The sequence below is a fragment of the Lontra canadensis genome, unplaced genomic scaffold (genome assembly GCF_010015895.1).
Source record: "Lontra canadensis isolate GAN:19392208 unplaced genomic scaffold, GSC_riverotter_1.0 scaffold88, whole genome shotgun sequence".
Lineage (NCBI taxonomy): Eukaryota > Metazoa > Chordata > Mammalia > Carnivora > Mustelidae > Lontra > Lontra canadensis.
The window spans coordinates 7528209-7548527 of NW_022631082.1; the positions used below are offsets into that span (position 1 = coordinate 7528209).

General features: G+C 56.9%; 2 protein-coding genes across 3 annotated transcripts in view; both read right to left on the minus strand.

Annotated features, from left to right (window-relative positions):
• The window catches only part of SAMD1 (sterile alpha motif domain containing 1), a 3051-nt gene extending 2460 nt beyond the window's left edge, over positions 1–591 (minus strand). Inside the window, exon 1 of the mRNA XM_032883480.1 lies at positions 4–591. Coding sequence (XP_032739371.1) covers positions 4–448 — 445 coding nt within the window. The 5' untranslated portion in view covers positions 449–591. The remainder of the gene's footprint in view (positions 1–3) is intronic.
• A 1143-nt stretch (positions 592–1734) lies between these two features.
• On the minus strand, positions 1735–19245 carry PRKACA (protein kinase cAMP-activated catalytic subunit alpha). 2 transcript variants are annotated; one of them, XM_032835893.1, is made up of 10 exons: positions 19200–19245; positions 11701–11762; positions 11115–11243; positions 8307–8405; positions 7241–7323; positions 6344–6470; positions 6146–6241; positions 5929–6051; positions 3668–3832; positions 1735–3264 (listed from the first exon to the last, which is right to left on the minus strand). In XM_032835893.1, exons 1-10 carry the CDS (start codon positions 19243–19245, stop codon positions 3139–3141), a joined length of 1056 nt encoding a protein of 351 aa, XP_032691784.1. In that variant the 3' UTR covers positions 1735–3138. The 2 variants fall into 2 exon arrangements, with proteins under 2 accessions (XP_032691784.1, XP_032691786.1); XM_032835895.1 differs by lacking the exon at positions 19200–19245 and adding an exon at positions 15769–15805 and having other exon boundaries at positions 3139–3264.
• Between the last annotated feature and the right edge of the window lie 1074 nt (positions 19246–20319).

Consider the following 20319-nt stretch of genomic DNA (forward strand, 5'->3'; position numbering starts at 1 on the left):
CGCCGTGCTCCGGGTCAGCTACAAGGGGAGCATCTCGTTTCACTACTCGGGGGGCGGGCGTGGGCGGCGGCGCGGCGGCGGCGGCGGCGGCGGGGCCCCCGCGGGGGGCGCGCGGCGGGGCCGGCGGGGTGGCTCCGCGCCGGGGAGGCTGGACGCGCGCCGCGTTGCGGTACGAGATGCTCCCCTTGTAGCTGACCCGGAGCACGGCGCGCTGCTGGATCAGTTTCTCGAGCTCGGCGCGCGTGCGCTCCGGCTCCGGGCCGTGCCGCCGCCGCACCATCCGGCAGATGCGCTCCAGGTCCGGCCGCGCCTTGCGCGAGCGCAGCGAGTCGATGGTGTCCAGGATCCACTCTTGGTAGTGCGGGGAAGCGGCGGACGACGAGGCAGCGGCCGCCGTGGTGGCGGCCGCCGCCGTCTCCGGCGGGGGTAGGGCCGGGGGCCCCGCCATGCCTCCCGCCCGGCCCGGCTGCACCGTGCGCGCTGCCTCCCTCCCAGCGCGGCGCCCCCCTCCCCGGCTCCCCTCCCTCCGCCGCTGCCCGCCTCCTCCGCCTCCCCCCCCGGGGGGCGCAGCGCCTCGGCGGAGCGGCGGCGGCGCTGCTGTTTCTTTGCAAAAAAAAAAAAAAAAAAAAAAAAAAGCGAGAGAGAGGGAGCGCGAGAGAGAAAAAACAGTGAGAGAGAAAGAAAAGAGAGAAAAAAATATGCACACACTCACTCACTCGCACGCACGCACACACAGACCCGCTTCTGCTGGGCGCGCGCGGGGCCGGGGATGCGAGGAGGGAGGAGGGGAGCGCGGCGCGGCCGGCCCCTCCCCGCCGCCGCCGCCGCCGCACGCGCGCCCTGCGCCCGGGACACTCCGGCCCCCCTTCCTTCCCTCCCTCCCTCCTCCCCGCCGCCCGCCTTCCTCCCTCCCACCCCCACGCGCCCGCTTTTAAGGTGGAGCCCGGGCCCCCCGCCCGCCCCCTTTACCCTGCGCTCTCGCTCACTCTGGCTCGCTCCGGCCCCCCCCTTACAACTCCCGCGCGCTTTTTAAGGAGGCGCCGTGGAGTTGGCGCCGGGGCGGGGGCGGGGGAAAGCGGCGGGCGGGGGAGGGGGAGGGGAGAGCCGGGGGGGAGGGGAGAGGGGGCGGGCGGGGCGGGCGGGCGGCGCTCGGCCGCCCTCCAGCCATTGGGCGCGGGACCCAGACGTCCCCGGCGCCCAGCCCCCCTCTCCACGCCTCCCCGGCGCGCTCCGCTCTCGGGACTGCACTTACCGGGAACTCGCCGCCCGCGGGCCGGGCCCCTGCGCTCGCCGGGCGCCGCGGGGACCCTCAGACTGTCGCCGCCCCCGCGCCCCAACGGCGCTCTTGGCCCCGCACTCTGCGCCGAGGATGCGGGGAGGGGGGCGCGCACGGTCTCCCCCACCCTTTACCCCCCCCCTCCGCCAGGGCCGCCCCCGCCGCCGCTCGGCCTCCCGGCGCGCCGGCCCCAGCGTCTCCCTAGAGCGCCCTCTCGGCCGAGAGCTGGACGCCGAGGGGGCGCGCCGCAGATTGGGGACCCCGAATCCAGGGTCAAAGGGCAGTTTGGCGCCCCCTTCTCCTGCGGGGCGGGGTAGTGGCTGAATTCTGGCCAAACCCGGTTTTACAAGGATTCTAGGCCAGATCCTGATCAGCCTGGACGTTGGGGTCCGAAATTCTCTTTCCAAACCCCTGGGGGTATGTGGGCGGGTGACCGAAGTCGGGAACACCAACGACACTTTTTTTTAAACAAAACTTTATTGGTAATAGTTTTCAAATATGTTTACAACAGCACACTGTTCAAGAGGAAGTCGCGTCCTTCGCAGCACACAGGTTGAATTGCCCCGTGCCCACCCGGGGCCCCACCCCAGGCCTGAGAGCTCCTCCTGGATGGGGAGAAGTTATGAGAGGGACAAATATGGGGATGAATGGGGTGGTTCCCCACTTTTAAGAGAGAAAAAAGCACAAATTGGGGGGGGAGAAAGGGTGATGGACAGCTGACAGCTAAGCAGAGGAGGAGCGCCCAGGATGGGAGGAGGGGGGGCGGAGGCTGCTGGGTGAATAAAACAGGCAGCCCCTCCCCAGCAACCCTGGCCTTGAACCCCGGGCCAAGAGCGGGAGGAGGGCTTTGCCTTCTTTTGCAGGGGTTGCCTTCCCAACTGAGCAGAGAGGAGGCCGGGCATTAAAATCTAGCTGAGAATAAAATTAGAGTTTGGGGGGAGTGCTGGTGGGAGGAAAGACCCTGGGCTTGGGGCTCCCCTTCTATCATTTCGGGGGACAACTCTTTTTTGGCAGGGAGGGGGCAGCTGCTTTCCATGTCTTGGCCGAAGCCCAAAGATGAAGAAAGGTCTGCTGGGGCAGAAGGGGACAGGGGCTTCCTAAAGGGGCTGAGACCCTTCCAGGCTTGCCAGGGAACCCCCAGGATAGGGGGGAGGTGGACAGAGGAGCAGAGGAGATTAGCAGCTTGGGGCGGAGGTCTGAACCCCAGCTCCTTCCTTTACAAATTCAGTCTGCTTCCCAGCCTTGTTGAAATGGATTTGGGAAGGGGGAAATATGGGAAGGGTAGGGGAAGAAGGCGGGGAGGCACTGGTGGAACTTAAATAAGATTATACTTTTTTTTTTTTTTTTTTTTTTTTAAATTCTAGCAAGCAGCCCACCCAACAGGTTACTAAAATCTCTCTTTTCCAGGCATGACTGCTCTGAAGAGAAGGCTGGCCTTTCCTTCATTTGCCCTTAGTGGGTGATGCCTGTGGTTTGGGGAGGTGGGGATGGAGTTAAGTTTGGGCCCCTCTTTCCACACCCTGTCCCTGAATACACCAGCAAGACCTGGTCTGACTGGAACATAGAAACTCATTTAAAACAGGCAGAAGTGGGCTGGGTTGGGGGCTTCTGGGGAGGAGGAAGGCAAAAGTGGTGGGGAGGGGCAGGAGGGTGAGGGATTGAGGGAGAGCAGCTGGTGTTTCCATTCCTCTGAATATCTGGCTTCCTGCTCCCCCTACCCTGGAGGGTGGGGTGCGGGTGAAATTAGATGCAAGGAACTCTGGGGCCTTCTGGCGGTTCAATCCAACCCCCCCCCCCCCCCCCCAAAAAAAAAAAAAAAAAAAAGAGAAAGAAAGAAAACCCATGGGGGCACAGGCACACCCCTAAAACTCAGTAAACTCCTTGCCACACTTCTCATTGATGGAGACTCGGATCTCTTCCTCCTCATAGTCGTCAAAATTACTCGTGTCCCCAGGGCCTTTAAACTTTGGTATGAAGGGAGCTTCCACCTGGAGAGGGGTCAAGAACCACTCAGATCTCAGTAGTCAACATAATTATCCTTACAACAATAAATGTAAATGGACTAACATTCGTGAGATAATTTACTATGACCCAGGTCTCAGCTTAACATTAGGATGTCGACTCACCTTAACAACCTAATAATCTCATTATAGCTAGCTCACCAGAGGGATGTCTCATGCTCAAGGTCACAGAGTGGCCAAACGATCCCACTTCTAGACCCCCACGGCTCTAAGTCCCCTCAGCTGGACTGGCTCAGAGCCTGTGGCCTATTTTCAGATGTCATTTCCCTTTCCATCTCTCGACCGGCAGCCCTCCCTGGCTCATGGACTCGTCTCAAAACCCTCTGCACCTGCTGGGAAGAGGGGCGGCATGGGGAAGGAGGTGGCCCACCTTCCTCTGGTAGATGGCGATCCAGTCAGTTGTGGCAAACCACTTGTGGTTCTTGATATCGTTAACCCCATTCTTGAGGTTCCCAAAGCGTTTGGTGAGGTCCACCTGCAGCAGGTTCCGCAGCAGATCCTTCAGGTCAGAGCTGAAGTGGGATGGGAACCGCACCTGGAGAGGGGGTTAATAAGGACAGGGTGGGGGACTTGTCTGGAGTTGAGAAATCCCAGAATGCTGCCTTTGCCACCTAACAGTCCTACTGGGTGGAGAATCTTCAAATTGAATGTGCTTTAGGATCCCATTAAAAAAGCTTGTGTGTGGGGGGGTGCCTGGGTGGCTCAGTCGGTTAAGCATCTGCCTTCAGCTCATATCATGATCCCAAGTTCCTGGGACTGAGCTCCAGGCTGGGCTCTTTTGCTCACAGTGGGGAGTCTGCTTCTCCCTTTCCTTCTGCCTGCTGCTCCCTCTGCTTGTGCTCTCAATCTCTGTCAAATAAATAAAATCTTGAGGCGCCTGGGTGGCTCAGTGGGTTAAAGCCTTTGCCTTCGGCTCAGGTCATGATCCTAGGATCCTGGGATCGAGCCCCGCATCGGGCTCTCTGCTCAGCGGGGAGCCTGCTTCCCCTTCTCTCTCGGCCTACCTCTCTGCCTACTTGTGATCTCTGTCAAATAAATAAATAAAATCTTAAAAAAAAAAAAAAAACTTGTTGGGGCCATGGGAGTTTGATTCAGGAGGTCTGAGAACCTGTGCCTAGCCTGTTCCTCAGCCATGCTGATGCTGTTGGACAGGGGGCCACTCTGGGAACTGCTGCTCTAAGGTAAACACTCCGATGGTTCCCATTTCAGAGAAGAGGAGAGAGGCTCGGGTGGGTTGAACAGCTTGTTTAGGGTCACACAGAGGAGTGGGACAAGGGGGCTTTCACCTTGGGTCTGCTGGACTCCAGAACTTGCATTCTTAGCTACTGCTTCCTAAGGCAGCTCTGCCAGGGTCAGGGGACTTCTGAAATATTCATGGTTATGAGAGAAATGACTGTTTTTGTTTATCCCTCTCTCCCCATAGCTAAAACTCACTCTTTAAGGCTCACTTCAACTCTTCCAGAGACTTCCCCAAAGCCTTGTTAGCAAGTAGTTACTGGATTTACAGCCGCAAGAACGAAGTTCTAGCACTGCTCTACATCTTACACGCTGTATGACCTTGGCCATGGCCCTTAACCTCTCTGGGCCTGTGCCTGCCTCCAGTTGCACAAGGGAGAGAATACCGCGCAGGGTGCGTGGGAACTGTAAAATGCTACAAAGAAGGGAGTTATACTCCTCTTCTCTTTCCTCCTCAGAATTGCCTATGTTTTTTTTTTCTTTTCCCCAACTTTGGGCCATTTTCCCTGCAATTTCTTTTCTGCCTGGTGGCACAGACCTCGTCTTTCCCTTTTTAGTGACCCCACATTGCAGCTGGTTTCTTTCTCAGAGAGGCAAGTGTCTGGTTCCCCAGTTCTCGTACGGTAAGGTGAAGCTCAGAGGGGCACAGGCGCTTGCCCGAGGTTTCAAAGTCAATGGGTGGCTGAGCTGGGACTTGGAACCAGGTTGATGCCCCCAGGCTGAGCTGGGACCTGCTTCCACTAATTCTCGGGCTAGGTGGAAGGATGGCTGAGTCCTCCCAGCAAGGTGGTGAGCTGAGGGCAGAGGTCGGGTTCCCACCCTGTCCCAAGCCCTTGGGGCCTGTGATGATGCTCTCCACACCTGAGCTTCATCACTCCTTCCAAGTGCTGGGGTACAGCGAAGGGGGGTGCGTCGTGCGGCAGTGAGCACATCTGTGCTCTGTGACAGCTCTGCTGCCCCGACCTGCACTCCGAGAGTCAGCAAGTCTGCATCTGGGAGAGAAGACGTGGGCCGCATCCCCTAAGTGACCCTGAAGGGCCCCGAGTGGCACCCAGGAACTGCACATGGTTGCTTTTCTGCTGTGAAACTTGTGAAAACTCATGCTCAGTGGGATGACTGGAGGAAAGCAGAGCTTCCGGTCAGGCAGGGGAAGGTGTTTGGGTGGGGCTTGGGGTTCTGGAAGCTCTGGAAATAGCAGCAGCATGGGTCTAGGATTAGGCAGGGAGGTTGTGTGAGGTGCTGGCCTGTTCGTGTGGCTGGTGCACCCAGCTTCACTGCTTGGCCTAACTAAATGAACTTCTAGATTGTTCTGACACTATATGCAGGGCTCCATGGTGAGCAGAACTGGTGGGGAACGGTCTGTCTGGGTGCTTAGCCCCCGTATCCAGGCCTCACCTTCCCAGAGACAATCTTCTCATAGATCTGGATGGGCTGGTCAGCGAAGAAGGGCGGGTAGCCAGCGGCCATCTCGTAGATGAGAACCCCTAGGGCCCACCAGTCCACAGCCTTGTTGTAGCCCTAGAGTGAGAGGGGTGTACGGTGTGAGGAGGGCAAGGAGGGGGTGCAGGCAGAGCAGGCCTCAAGGCAGGGGGATGGACAGGGAGGTGCCTACTTTGCTCAAGATGATCTCTGGGGCCAGGTACTCCGGGGTCCCGCATAAGGTCCAGGTGCGGCCTTTTACACGCTTGGCGAAACCGAAGTCTGTCACCTGCGGGCACAAGAACGGGCTGTTGGCCAGGAAGTGGGGAGGGACGGGGAATATCCAGCCCAAGGCCACCTGGGTCCGCCCCTTGCGCGTCCTGGTGGGCACCTGGATGTAGCCCTGCTGGTCAATGAGGAGGTTCTCCGGCTTCAGGTCCCGGTAGATGAGGTCAAGTGAGTGCAGGTACTCGAAGGTCAGGACGATCTGGGCCGCGTAGAAGCGGGCATGCGGTTCACTTGTGGGGACAATTGGGGAGAGGACAGGTGAGCGTGGGTGGTTATGCCCAGCATGACCCGCCCACCGCCAAATGATCTAGAGCTGCCCCAAATACATAAGCAGAGCAGACTTCTTCGAACAGGGCCCCACATGGGAAAGAGCTGCATGTCCAGCAACAGAGGAACACAACCAGAGTGCAGTAGCTTCGCACACTGGGATCGCACCCACCGCCACCACCAGGACAAACGATGAATACAGTTAACGACGTGGCTAGAGATCAAGATGATTATGTGAGCAAGAGAAGAAAGGAACAGAAGAATGTGAACAGTGTGATTTCCATTTATACCCAGTCCAAACCCAGACCAAATACATTTATGGTGTTTGAAACCAGAAAGGACAACTGCTTTCTTCAGGACAGCAATTTGCCAAGAAAGGGCTTCGAGAGAATTTTTTGGGGTGAAGAAAATGTTTTCTATGGTATTTTGGGTGGTGGTTTCACAAGTGTATGTGACTGTCAAAACACTGAATACCTGTGCGTTCTGTTGTATGTAAAGCGCTTATCTATATAACTAAGGAAAAAGATAGCATTAATTTTATAACTGCCAACTTAAGCAGGGAGCCCTAAGTCACTGTTTTGCTTCTGTTTTGTGGGGGCTGAGAAACCACATATTCCTCAGCTCAAGGGCAACAAGAACCTGGACAGACCTGGAGAGCCCACTTCACAGCCCCAGATGGCTTGGTCATGTGACACCACCTGTGGGCCCACCTGGCCCCACCTGGCCAGCTCACCTGAACCTTCCGATCCGCCGCAGGTGCGAGAACATCTCCCCACCAGGCACATACTCCATGACCATGTATAAATTCGAGTTGTCCTATGGGAAACAGAGGCTGATCAGGGCCCAGTCCAAAAGCCTGGTGCCCTTACGTGGTGGGTGTCCCAAAATAATGGGACAAAAATAATCTTGGCTCCCATATGAAGCCCGTTTGGAGTTCCAGGTGCTGTTCTCCCTGAGCCTCCCCTCTCATTTCCTTCTGCCCCATGAAGAAGGGGCAGCAGGTATCCTGCTTACAGGGGGTGAAGGTGAGGGCTGGAGGTGGGGTGTAAGGGGCCCAGCCAGCGTGCCTGGGCTGGGGAGAGGACTCCATGGTGCCTCACGTCTGAAACTGTCTTGCCCAAAGCTTGAGGTCACAGTTTTGTCACCTGTAAAACGGGCCCAGGATGGGCTACAGAATTTGTGGGGCCCCAGAATAAAAATGTGAAGCCCCTTGTTAAAAAAAATTATGACAAATTTTAAGAAGGTAGCAGCAGAGGTTTAAACCACACATGGGGGTCTGTCTGGGTCTCAGGCCTTAAATAGCTTTTCCCAGATCCTGTTGTCACAGCTTAGGACAACACCCAAAATAGCTCATGGAGGGCACTCACTTTGTGCTCGGAATGGTCATGCCCACCCCATCAGGTGGGGAGTGTTGTGATCCCCACTTTATAGACAAGGAAACAGATTCAGGGCAGGGAGGTCCTGTGCCAATGTTACACAGCCTGGAGGTGCACAGAACTGGGGTTTGAATCCAGGCTGCATGGGGAGTTTGGGTTGCAGGTGGGCGTCAGGTGCTTGCTGTCGAACGGGGAGCTGGTTTGAAGGGACGCCAGCCAGGTTTGCAGGCTAGAAGCTGGTGGGCCCAGGAGCTGGACGTGGGTCTACCAGAGTCTCAGGCTGACTCCTGCCCCCTAGCAGCCCTCCTCTGGGGCTCTCTTTCTTTCCCGTTAGTGGACCTGCCTTGCCCTCGGCCCCCATCCTAGCTCTGGGAGCCCCAAGGCTGTACCACTTAGCAGGGGCCCCGGCCCCTGGGACCCCACCTTGAAGGAGAACTCGAGTTTGACGAGGAACGGGAAGTTGACCGCCTGCAGGATACGCTTCTCATTCAGGGTGTGCTCGATCTGTTTCAGCTTCACCACCTGCCGGGGTGAGAAGGGAGGGCAGAGAGGGTCTGAGAAGGTCCTCTTCCTCCCCCATGCCCAGAAGTAGGGGTGCCTGGGCTGGGTCCTTTGAGTGCCCACAGCCTGTAGAGCCTGGGGCTGGATGCACAGTGAGGACACACTGAGAAGGCAGAGGCTGCCTGTCCCTGCATGGCAGGCAGTTCAGGGCAAGAACACAAGTCACCAAGCCTCATGGCCCAGAGGGGTCAGAGCCATGGTGTGGGAAGCTTGGGGCCTGTGGATACCCAGATAAGAGGCCTGGTAAGGTCAGGGGGATGGGGGAGTCAGAGAAGGCTTCCTGGAGGAAGGGGCAGCTAAACTGAAACCGAAAAGACAAGCGAGAGTGATACCTAAGAGATGTTTAGAAACACTTTGCCTGCATCCAGAGCACCCTCCCCACAACCACTCAAACCCCAGGCTCATTCTGCCTCAGCTGTCCCCAGCAGGCGCCTCACACATAATGACAAGAGCCCTGAGGGGCATGTGCTCTGAGCATGGCATTTTGACAGATGCAGAGAAGGGAAGTGACTTGCCCAAGGTCAACCATTGCTAATCTGGGTCAGGCCCGCATGTCACCTGCAGGCAGGCTGGCCCCTCGGTCAGCTCTGATCTGCTGTGCCACAGGGCTCCTCCTGCTTTGCTCACAGCTGTGAGCTACCGATCCACACCCGCACTGTCTGGTGAGTCTGTACTACCACGTATGGATGCTGAGCACCTGAGAGGTGGCTAGGTGCCTGGTGAGCTGAGTTTAAAATTTTAAGTTTTTAAAATGAAAAAAAAAAATTTTTTTTTTTTAATTTGTCGGGGAGAGAGAGAGAGAGCGAGCGCGCGCACGCACAAGCAGACAAAGTGGCAGGCAGAGGCAGAGAGAGACGCAGGCTCTCCAGTGAGCAAGGAGCCCGACTCGGGACTCGATCCCAGGACCCTGAGATCATGACCCGAGCGGAAGGCAGCGGCCTAACTGACTGAGCCACCCAGGCGTCCCTGAAATTTTTTTTTCCTAAAGATTTTATTTATTTCTTTCTTTGACAGAGAGAGACGTAGCGAGAGAGGGAACACAAGCAGAGGGAGAGGTAGGCAGAGGGAGAAGCAGGCTTCCCGCCGAGCAGGGAGCCCCATGTGGGGCTCAATCCCAGGACCGCGGGATCATGACCTGAGCCGAAGGCAGATGCTTAACGACTAAGCCAGCCAGGCGCCCCTAAAATGAAAATTTAAAAAGGGACACTCGAGGCCAGTTACTGGGTGACTGTTAAGCCTGACCGGAACAATGCGGGCTATGTGAATTTGCTTTTCCAACCTCTCTGTTTTTTCTTGTTTTCTAGTGAACACTGAACATCTGACCAGAGATGTAAGTGTAAAATACACGCTGGATTCTGAAGACTTAATACAGATTAAAAAAAAATGAGATGTCTCATTAATGGTATTTTTGCACTGGTTACATACATTGAAATTTTAATATTGTAAATATACTGGCTTAACTAGAGCACATTTCTGAAATTAATTCTGTTTCTTCTCACTTTTTAAAGGGGGGGGGGAATTCTACAAAATTTAAAAAATACAAGGCGCCTGGGTGGCTCAGTGGGTTAAAGCCTCTGCCTTCGACTCAGGTCATGATCCCAGGGTCCTAGGATCGAGCCCCGCATCAGGCTCTCTGCTGCTCAGCAGGGAGCCTGCTTCCTCCTCTCTCTCTGCCTGCCTCTCTGCCTACTGTGATCTCTGTCAAATAAATAAATAAAATCTTAAAAAAAAAAAAAAGGACTGAAAAAAAACCCCCAAACCATATACAGCTTGTATTACATTTCTATTAAAGAGTGCTACCCAACAGTAGTGCCTGGCATAGAGTAGAGTCTCAAAAATATTTACAGAAATAAGGCCTATGGGGTGCCTGGGTGGCTCCGTCAGTTGAGCGTCTGCCTTCGGCTCGGGTCATGATCCCAGGGTCTTGGGACGGAGTCCTGCATCAGGATCCCTGCTTGGTGTTGAGTCTGTTTCTTCCTTTCCCTCTGGCCCTCCTACCCACTTGTACCCCCTCTCCCTGTCTCGAATAAATAAATAGAATCTTTAAAAAAAAAAAAAAAAGTCTGTGTGGGGCACCTGGGTGGCTCAGTTGGTTAAGTCATGATGACTCCGGTCATGATTCCAGAGTCCTGGGATCGAGCCCTGCACTGAGCCCCACCTTGGGCTCCCTGCTCAGCGGGGAGTCTGCTTCTCCCTCTCCCTCTGCTCCTTCCACTCCCTCACCCCTGCTTGTGCTCTCTCTTGCTATCTCGCTAATAAACAAATTTAAAAAGAAAGAAAGAAAGAAAGAAAGAGAAAGAAAGAAAGAAAGAAAAAAGAAAAAAAGAAAGAAAAAGGAAGGAAGGAAGGAAGGAAGGAAGGAAGGAAGGAAGGAAGGAAAGATGGAAGTAAGGTCTGTGTAAATACAATACTTTCCCCAGGAAGACTTCTGGCTTCCTTGGTCCAGGGTAGGTGTTTGAACCCATGTTCACTGCCTGGACTTCCATGAATGGCTGGTCTGGAGGGGAAGCTTCATGAAGGCAGCATGGGCGCTTCTGGCCCTTGGGTCTGGCACATTAGGAAGGCTCAGGAAACGGTGAATGACAGACAGGAAGACTGCTCAGGCAGTGGGAACAGTCTGAAGGAAGGCCTGGTGGGTGGACGGTGGCCCCCGGGATGGGCCGTGCTTACCTTCTGTTTGTCGAGGATCTTCATGGCAAAGTGGTTCCCGGTCTCCTTGTGCTTCACCAGCATCACCCGCCCAAAGGAGCCTGTGCCGAGGGTCTTGATTCGTTCAAACTGATCCAAATGGGCTGTATTCTGTGGGCGGAGGGGTTGCGAGGGTCAGGGACCCTCTCCAAGTGGGGGCAAGGCCAAGGTCCAGGGCCCCCTCTGCCACTAGCAGAGGGGGCCCTGGGGAGCAGGTGGAGTGATGGAGGTGGGGACAGGGGGCGGAAAAACAAGATGGCAAAGGACACATTCCTTAAGGCGGGTGGCAGGGGCCAGATCCGGCCCTGGACCGGGGCCCAGGAACTGCTGGCAGCTGCATGGGGGGCAGGGGCCACCAGGTGGAAGGGGGTGGTGGGGTGGGGGTGCGTGGCAGTGGGTGATTGGGTGCCTCCGCCCAGGAGCCCCCATTGGCATCTAGGGGGCAAATGGGGTCAGGTCTGGAGCCCTCCACAGGGCCTGAAAAATCCTCATCATGTGAGAGGGACATAGCCGGAGGGTAGGGGGCGGTCAGCTCTCCCCTCTAAGGCTCTGCATCCCAGGTGCTTACCTGAGCAGGATTTTCCCATTTTTTAAGAAAATCTTCTTTGGCTTTGGCTAAGAACTCTTTCACTGAAAGGAAAAGAGAGAGCGTTGGTTAGAGACCCCATCTGGTCGGGGTGGGCTTAGGCCATTCCTGGGGAGACGCTCATTTGTGCAAAGTGGGGTGTAGCTGTCTCAACCCAGAGACTGGCCTTATCCCAGCAGCTTCAGGTGCCCCGGCTGAGCTGAAGGGCAGCTTTGGGGGACCCTGATCTGGGATGGGGCCTGCCTTTACTCAGAGAAGTGGGATACAGACTCAACTCTGTCCTGAATGGGGTACAAGGTGACTCAGGGGTTACTCTTAGGGGTACAGAGAGTGACGCCCAGGCCAGCCCACCCCCACTCGCTCCAGTTCTGACCGACATTCCACGGCCAGGGCCGACGCCAGCCAAGATATTTATAGCCTGGGGATTTGGCTGCTCCTCCAGCCCCTTCTCTGGGGAGGCCGGGCCCTGGGTGGAGGCCTCTGGGGCTCGGGTAGCAAGCGCCCTTGGGGGGCTCAGCTGTTGCCTTGGCCCCCAGCTGGCCCCGTTCCTGCCTTTGCCAGTCCAGGGGAACTTCCTCTGAGCTGGTTCAAGGGGAGCCTTGCCCGATGCCCATACCCTATGGGCCCTTCAGCACCCCAAGGTGAACATCACCATCCAGCTAACAGTGAAGACCTCCTGGTATATTCTGGGCCTGCTCACTTGGTTCGCCTACCAACTTTCCTTTTATTCATCCTTCCCATGTAAAGCCCTAGGAAACTGAGGCTGGAAAACAGGCCTTCTTGCCAAAGCTGAGAAGGAGCCCAGTAAAGCAGTTAAGGGCTGGAACACTGGGACAAGATCAAGTTCAAATCCCGGTCTGGTCTCTGATGAGCTGTGCAACCTTAGGCAACTGACCTGACCTCAGTTTTCCTCATCTGGAAAGTGGGGATAATACTAGTAACGCCCTGGTAGGGTGGTCGTGAGGAATGAATGAATCAATCTTGGCAAAAAGGGTTGGACAGTGGCTGGTATGGGGTTAATGCCATATAAACGGCAATTACTGATTTTGCTCTTAAGTACTTAAAAAAATTGAGGTATGAAATATGGGGGGGGGGTTGCACTGGCCTCTCAAACTTTAAATGTACAGCCTGGTGGACTCACATTACAGACCCGTCCTTGTAACCACCCCCTGGGGCCAGACACGCTCTTCAGGGACCCTTCCTGTGTGCCAGTCCTTTGCTGAATGCTCTCTGTGCTTGATTCCTACCCTGATGGGTCAGACCTGCTGTTCCTCTCCTTGTACAGATGGGAAGACTGACCAGGCCCGAGGTGGCCTGCCGGACCTCACTGCCCACAAGACTCAGTGTTTCGCTGTTGCCGGATAGCGGTGCACCAGGGTGGCCCACAGACTGAGCTGTCTTCTACCTCCTGATGTTCCTGTGACACCTGCTACCCTGAGGGGTTGTGTAGGCTTGCTCTCAGGCCTTGTCTGTCACCTGCCTGGACTACCCAGACAAAGCGCCAGGAATTCCACACAGCCTCAGGGGTGGCTGCCACTCCCACCGTCCCCAAGACTCCCTTCAGTGTTTGGAGGGATGAGCCTTCCCTGGGGTTGCAGGAGTAGCAGATGGAGGAGAGACTGTTGGTCAGGAAAACCCTCAAATGGGTGACTGGGCAGACAGGGGGCAGTCAAGGAACGGCCACGAGTCCTAGGCTGGTGCCTGGCTGGGCTGTCCGCTGCTCGAGACCTCTCTGAGCCTGGGGGCTGCACCAAGTCCAATGCTTTCACCTGCACAATCTCTTCTGACGCACAACACCTTCCTTGGAAACCTCCAAACATACACACTGAATTCTGGATGAAGGTGGCGGGGGAGAGGGTACCCTTCACCTTTGGGTACCTTTGCCTGCCCAAGAGGGCGAAGAAAGGGATGTGGGAAGAATCCAGGAAAATGCCTGGTCCTGCTTCCCTGTTTGCTCTCAGCCATTCCTGAGAATTACCATATTCTGCTTTTTCCTGACTCAGTGGGCCTGCCTCTAGCTGTCTGCTGGTTCCCCACTGAGAGGCTCCATGGGAGCCTTGGTCCTAGTACAGCTCTTCTCTAGACTCTCAAAGAACTAAAGGGCCCAGACTGTGTCCCCTCTGGTGCCACTGGCTTGCCAGATTTGGGCACAGTGGGGTGGGGCGGGGAGGGGATGGTGCCAGGAGTGCGCAGATAAAGAAGGATAATAATTGGGGAACCCCAGCCAGGAGCCCCCATACTCACCTACCTTCCTACCTCTTCCAGCAGAGGGTGCAATGGGGGGGGGGGTGGAGAGGGATAGGGTGATCTGAGACCCATCAAGCCCTGGCCAGGGAGGCTCAGGGTGCTGGCTGCGGCTTAGGTACCCAGAAGGTGCGGTGCAGATAGCCCAGGAAACGGATAGTCAGGTGGGCCCAGAGGAGCAGCTGCAGCCACAGCTGGAAGGTGGTCTCCGAGTCACTGCCCTGGCCACTGTCTGACCCCACATCCATCCCAGGCTGCCCTGAGCTCTCCCTGGAACCTTCCCTTTGGAATACGCAAAGCCTCTGAGCTGGCTTCCTCTGGAGGGCCTCAGGGGACCAGGGAGGAGGAGCTGGTTGCCAGGGAAGCATTTAAAGGTGCCTGCTCCCAGCTGGCCAGGGTTCGCAAAGGCCCTCCTTGGCAGAAGGCAGTCGGAAGATTCTCCTGAGGGTGTCCCTTCTGGCTGGCCTGGCTGCCCCAGGGGTGGAGTGCTAAAGCTAACTTCCTGTTCCAGGGACTTCGCTGCTCCCAAGACGCCAGGTCCTGCCTTCCTCAGTGGGTGCTGAACTACTCAATGGATGGCACCGATGTGCCCAGGGCAGTGCTCACTGGGCAGAGGGGAAGGAGTTAAGGTTCAGGCCCAGGCAGCCGCAAGGGGCTCCCTGGGGGGCCAAAGAAGCCCCAGAGCCCAGTTAATTAGCTGAAAGAGCGGATGGAAGAGAAAGGCGTGATGGGGGGGGTGGGGCAGACACAAGAACCACCCTATCTCCTCCCCTAAGTCCTCTTTGAATCTGGAGCCCCCAAATCCTGTTGCCCCAAGAGAAAAATGGGTATATCTGGATTTATCTTGCTCCTGTGTGGGGGCAGAGAGGGGACTGACATCGCGGGATGTCCTTGGCCTGTCAAACCTTGCCCTGTGCTTGGCTTTGCTTTCAGCCACGAAAGTCCAACCGGAAACGAAGGACTAAACCTAGGAGTGGGGGAGGGGGAGGCAGCCTTGACCATCTTCCTCCTTCTTTCCACGTCCCAAATAAAGTGGAGGGTCAGTGGAAGCTTCTCTGAAAGTGCCCAGCACCCGTGGCCCCTCCTGACAACAGGAAGTGGCAGAGAAGGGAAACCCAACCAGCTGCTGGCTTATGAAACCCGCACCCCTGCCATGTCTCCTATGGGGGATGGAGGGGTGGTTCCCAGCCTCCACTCTGGTCTGGATTCTATTTGGGCTAAGAGAAGGAACCTCAGACACCCGTCCAAAAGCCAGGGCCACAGCAGGAGGCGGGAGCCCAGCCTCAGACACTGCAGACAACAATCCCAGCAACACTCAGCCCTCTGAAACCTGTTTGGGACATGGATGAATGGGACCCCTCTTCTGGACTGGATCACTCCCCAGCCGGATGGACCCCCATTCTGTACTGAACCATCATCCATTATGACCTGGACTCCACCACTGAGCTGAATCAACCCCCAGTCTGAGCTTAACACACACTGGGCTGGACCACCCCACTGCCTCTGTCTGAGCTGGAACCCCATATGGCATATGGGTTTAGAATATGGCAGCACATATTCTAAAATTGAGCTGGGCCCCGCTCTGGGTGGACCGTCCCCCCTTGGCTGAACACAGCCGCCCATATGTCTTCTCTTCCCCAGGCCCCCATGTTCAGGGTGGTTAGTCAGGAAGGGGTTTCCAGGGCCAGCCAAGGGTCTACAGACTCTTCCTCTCTACCTATTCCTGAAACTCCACTGTAGCCCTTCCCTGGCTTGAGGGGCATAGAGGGCCTGAGAAGTTGCTATAGTAACAGGGCTCATCCTCACCATCGTTGGGGTTGGAAGCCATCACTCAGTCTTCCTCTCAGGGCACCAGGACTACGGTGGCTGGGAAGGCTCATGAGACCTGCTGTACCAGCTTGGCTGCCCCATCCCCAATACTCTGTCTGTAAGGGGAGGTAGGGAGTTGTGGGGTGGTGGGAGGAAGGGAGACCCAACTTAGGGACCAATGGGTGCAGGAGAGGGATAGACAGGACCCTCAAGGTTCTGGAGGCCTTACTGGGCTAAGGGAAAAGCTGCCTCGGCAGGACCCTCTTGGGCACCCATACAACTGCCAGTGCACAGAAGGCGCTTGCTGCTCTGCGATAGGCTTCTGTGGGATGTCAGAGGGCCACCATTCTTCCCATCCAGGGGCCTCTTGGGGGCACTTCTCACAGAGCCTGGATCTGCTTGTCCCTGGGACCTGGAGGGGGATCTGGGGGTTCCCTCTTGCCAGCCCCGCCCCTTCTGTGGGCCAGCTCCCAGGGGTGCCTTTGGCCAGTGCCAGCCAAGGCCTGAGCTCCACTTGGCTGCCTGTCCCTGGGCCTCTTGGGAGGCCTTCTCTTGGTTCTCCAGCTTCCTCAGAGCCCAGGGCTTGGTATTTTTAATATGCTCCTTAGCATCTTCCCCGGACCCCTGCCAATGGCTTTGGCATCTTTGGGTTATGATGTCTCCCACCCCACCCCAGGGCTTGTTCTGGATCCCTGCTCTCCTGGGAGGAAACTGACACCGTCTCCTGCCATGGAGACAGGAGCCTGGGGGGCTGAGGGGTGTCTGACTGGTGCCTCCTATGGCTTGGGCATTTTCCTGACCCAGGTCAGGTTAGCAACCGGCAGATGAAATTCAGGTGCCCCCTACAGGCTGGCCTGGCTACTGCCCCCACCCCCACCGCCACTGCACCCTGGCGACAAGAGGGCATATTTTGTCTAATTTCATTCTTTTGGACTCAGAGCTTCAAAGCAAAAAGGGGCTTCCTTTCTCATCCTATTTCCTTTTCTAAGAGCCCCTGTAAGCCTCTGGTAGTTCGTACAGCTTGAGGGCATTTCCTGAAGTGTGACATGGGTCCCCCTGGCAGGGCACAAAATGATTTTAGGAAGTTTCACTTGTCCAGTTTACATTGTATTTTAATGGGTACCAGAGAGAATATGACCAGCAGAACAATCTCCTGATCTCATTTATATTATTGCTTAGGACAGATCAAACTTTACATCTGAACCAAAGTGGGTCAAAACTTTATTATTTTAAATTAAGAAAATATAAGTGAATAGAATAAAAGTCAAGGAGGCAGCTTGAGAATGTCTGGATCTGGAAATTCTGGGGTCTAGGAAGTTAGCTGATAAGCGGATCTGGATGCAAATCCTGCCGCTTTGACATCATCTATGTCAAACTCAAGACAGCGTGTTTGGAAAATTCGGAGAAAATTGTTATGAGAATCATTCCAGCAGATCGATCTATGGGGACCATTTAGCCTGGCACATCCTAGATGCCTAGTAAACAGTAGCTCTGTTTCATCATGATAGTCCACTTCTGGGTGTCTGGCCTGCCTGCTCTCCTAGCGAATTAGCGGTTCCTTCCAGAGCCTCTCTGATCCTCCGGAATCCTTTTCCCTGTGCGGCTTTCTACCCCACTATGCATGTGTTTGATATGCCTTGAAAGTTTTCCAGGACAATGTCATCTTCCCAACTTTCAACTGAGCTACCGCAGTATATAGCAATTTGCCTCCACCTTCCACCCCCCAGCCAGCCTCACCTGCTGGGGGCTCCAGCCCCTCCCCCTCTGCCTAGTCCCCTCCACGCTCATGCCCAGACCTTTTTTGGTCACTACCCACCTGCTACTCTGTCATCAAGTGCTCAGCTACAGGCACTTGCCTCCCTGTCCCCCGCCCATCAGTGACATGGCAGGCCTTTCCATGGCTGCTTGGTGATTCTGAGTTCTGCCATTTGAATCCGTGTGAAATAAAGTTCCCTAGGTATTGTGCCTGCATCCTTCTGGGACGGGGCATTCGAAGGACTCAGATGCTGGGGTCTGAGATCAGAAATTGGGAAGGGCAATTTGGACACAGCCTCCCTTTCAGCTCTGACTATTTCTGGGTAACTGGAAGGGGATCCTAGCTCGGGTCCAGCTATAGGTCTGGAGTGATGACAGTTTAAGAGCTGGGAGAACTGAGGAAGGTGCTGAGGCCATTTCTGAAGGCATTTCCAGATACAGAGTCTCTCTGGCTGGAAAAGGCCAACACCAACAAAATTTGGGGGCTGAGGGGGAAACAGGCCTCTCTCTGGCTGAGCCCTGGGAATGATCAGAACCTATTTGTCCCTTGGCAAAGCAAGTCATTAGATGTCAGTCGCTACTCTCTCCAACTGTCATGCATCAAGTCCCCTCTCTCACCATCCCAGCTCAAGTTGAATGAGCCCTGCTAAACCCAGACACTTCATACCCCACTTTTCATCCTGGGCCAGGAGAGGGTGAAGAAGCCCTGGCGACTGCGTGAATGACGGAGCCTCATTTGTGAAACGACCATTTATTTAGGGGCACTTCAAGAAGCCTAGAGCTCACTGCATATCAGGAGACGGGAAGGAGCTCTGTTGCCGCCCCCCTCACCCCCCCCCTCCCCAAACCCAGGAAAGAAGATGCAACGAATCCCAGCAAGACGGGCTCAAACTTGGCTTTGGAAGCACTGAAGCAGTTCTCTAGGTTCATAAACAGTCTGCTACCTCAGTCAGGGACAGACGCTTGCTTGGAGGAGGGAACACAAGCAGAGAAGCAGAGTGACTGAGTGACAAGATGAGAGAGGGGCAGAGGGACCCAGAAAGATCCTGTCCCCCATGCCAAGTGACACAGAAGGGAAAAACAATGCTGGAGGTGGCTCTGGGAAATGCTTAAGGGGGGCAGCGTGGGTTTGGAGGGGGGCTGTGATAAGGTGAAAAGGGGAAGGGCAGGAGAAAGATGGCGGGGGCTGGAGGGGGGAGGGGTGTGGTCACTAAGAGGCCAAGGTCCCTGCGGGGTGGAGGCAGACCCCATAGCACTTCCAAGCTGGCAGAAACCTGGGTCGGGGTCTGGCAGTGGGTTCCATCAGTGGGAGAGGTGAGTGAGGAAGTAGAGGGATTAGAATCTGGGAAGAGGGGGCAGGAAAGGAGGGGGTGGGGTGGTGACAAGGCCCCATGTGGGGCCCCAGCGGTCATACGTGCCTTGGTTGGCAGTGACAGCTGGGTGGGGGGGGGCACAGTCTTTGCCGGGGGGGGTGGCCTTTGGCAAGGGGGCCCCTACGGGGGTCTTCTGCGGGCCCTGGGACCCAACCTTGGACAGGCAGGGGTAAGGGGCGCTGGGAGGGGATGAGCAGAGAGAAATAGAGGGGGGCGCGTAGGGGGAGGGGCCAGGCGGTGATGGACAGGCCGGGGCTGGCAGCGCGGGGCCGGAATCGGGGTCATGGCCCGGGCACTCACCGCTCTCCTGCTCGCTGCCCTTCTTGGCGGCTGCGGCGTTGCCCATCGCGGCGACGGCGGCCGGGGCTGGTCCCGGAGCTGCGGCGCGGCGGGTGCTGGCGGCGGCCGGCGGCCCAGGAGCGCGCTGGGCGGCAGCGGCGGCCCCTCGGGTTGGCTGCGCTGGCTGCGGCGCCGCGACCCCCGCCCAGCCCCTGCTTCCCGCGTCTCTCCGCGCCCGCCCGCCGGGGAACCTCAGCCCAAGTCCGCTGCTGCTGTCCGTGACGCCCCCGCAGCCCGCCGATCATTGGCCTAGGCCGTCCTGAGTGACGGCGCCACGCCGCCGCCCATTGGTCCTCCGCAATCCTCCCGAGCTGCGATAGGCCCTCGGCTCCGTGACGCGCGCCGCGGACGCCCGGCCACTCGCGAGCTCGCGAGGCCTCAGCTGGGCGGGCCGGCACACCTGACTGGCCAAGATTAGCGACAGGGCCCGTGGCCCGCCCAGCGAGGCCGCCAATTGGCGGAGGCGCGCTGTCCGGCAAACCCCCCGCAGAACATTCAGTGTCAATCCCGGGGTGAGAGGGCGGGGCGGAGATGCAGCCTACTGCTCTGGCCGGCCGGGCGGGGCGGCCGAAGCTGGCGGGTGGCCGCGCCGCGCTCCGAGGCCCAGGAGGCGGTCCAGGCGGGCGCCCGCCTGGCCCCGTACGCGCCGCAGTCCCCCGCCTCCGCTCAGTGCGGCAGCGGCTGCCGGCCAGCCAAGGTTGGCGCCAGGGCCTCCCCACTACCCTCCCGGCGCAGCCGCCGTCCACCTGCCAGTGGGGGAGGGGCGCGGCGGGCGCCTCGGGTCAGAGGTCGCCAGGCCGCAGGCAGTCGTCATTCATAAGGCCTGACGCAGGACAGCAGAGTCCAGGCCGAGGAGCCTTCTAGGTCTCCTCCAGCCACAGCCAGAGTTTCAGGAGGATGCTGCGCCCAGGGAGTAAAGGGTGGTTGGCAGGGGGCTCTGTGCCATCCCTTTGCTGGGCATCTACCCTGGATTTGTGCGCGTCAGTAGTAGGAGCTGGCACTTGTTAAATACATTGCACCACAGTCCTATCACGGAGGTACTATTATCATCACTCCCATTTTACAGATGAGGAATCTGGGG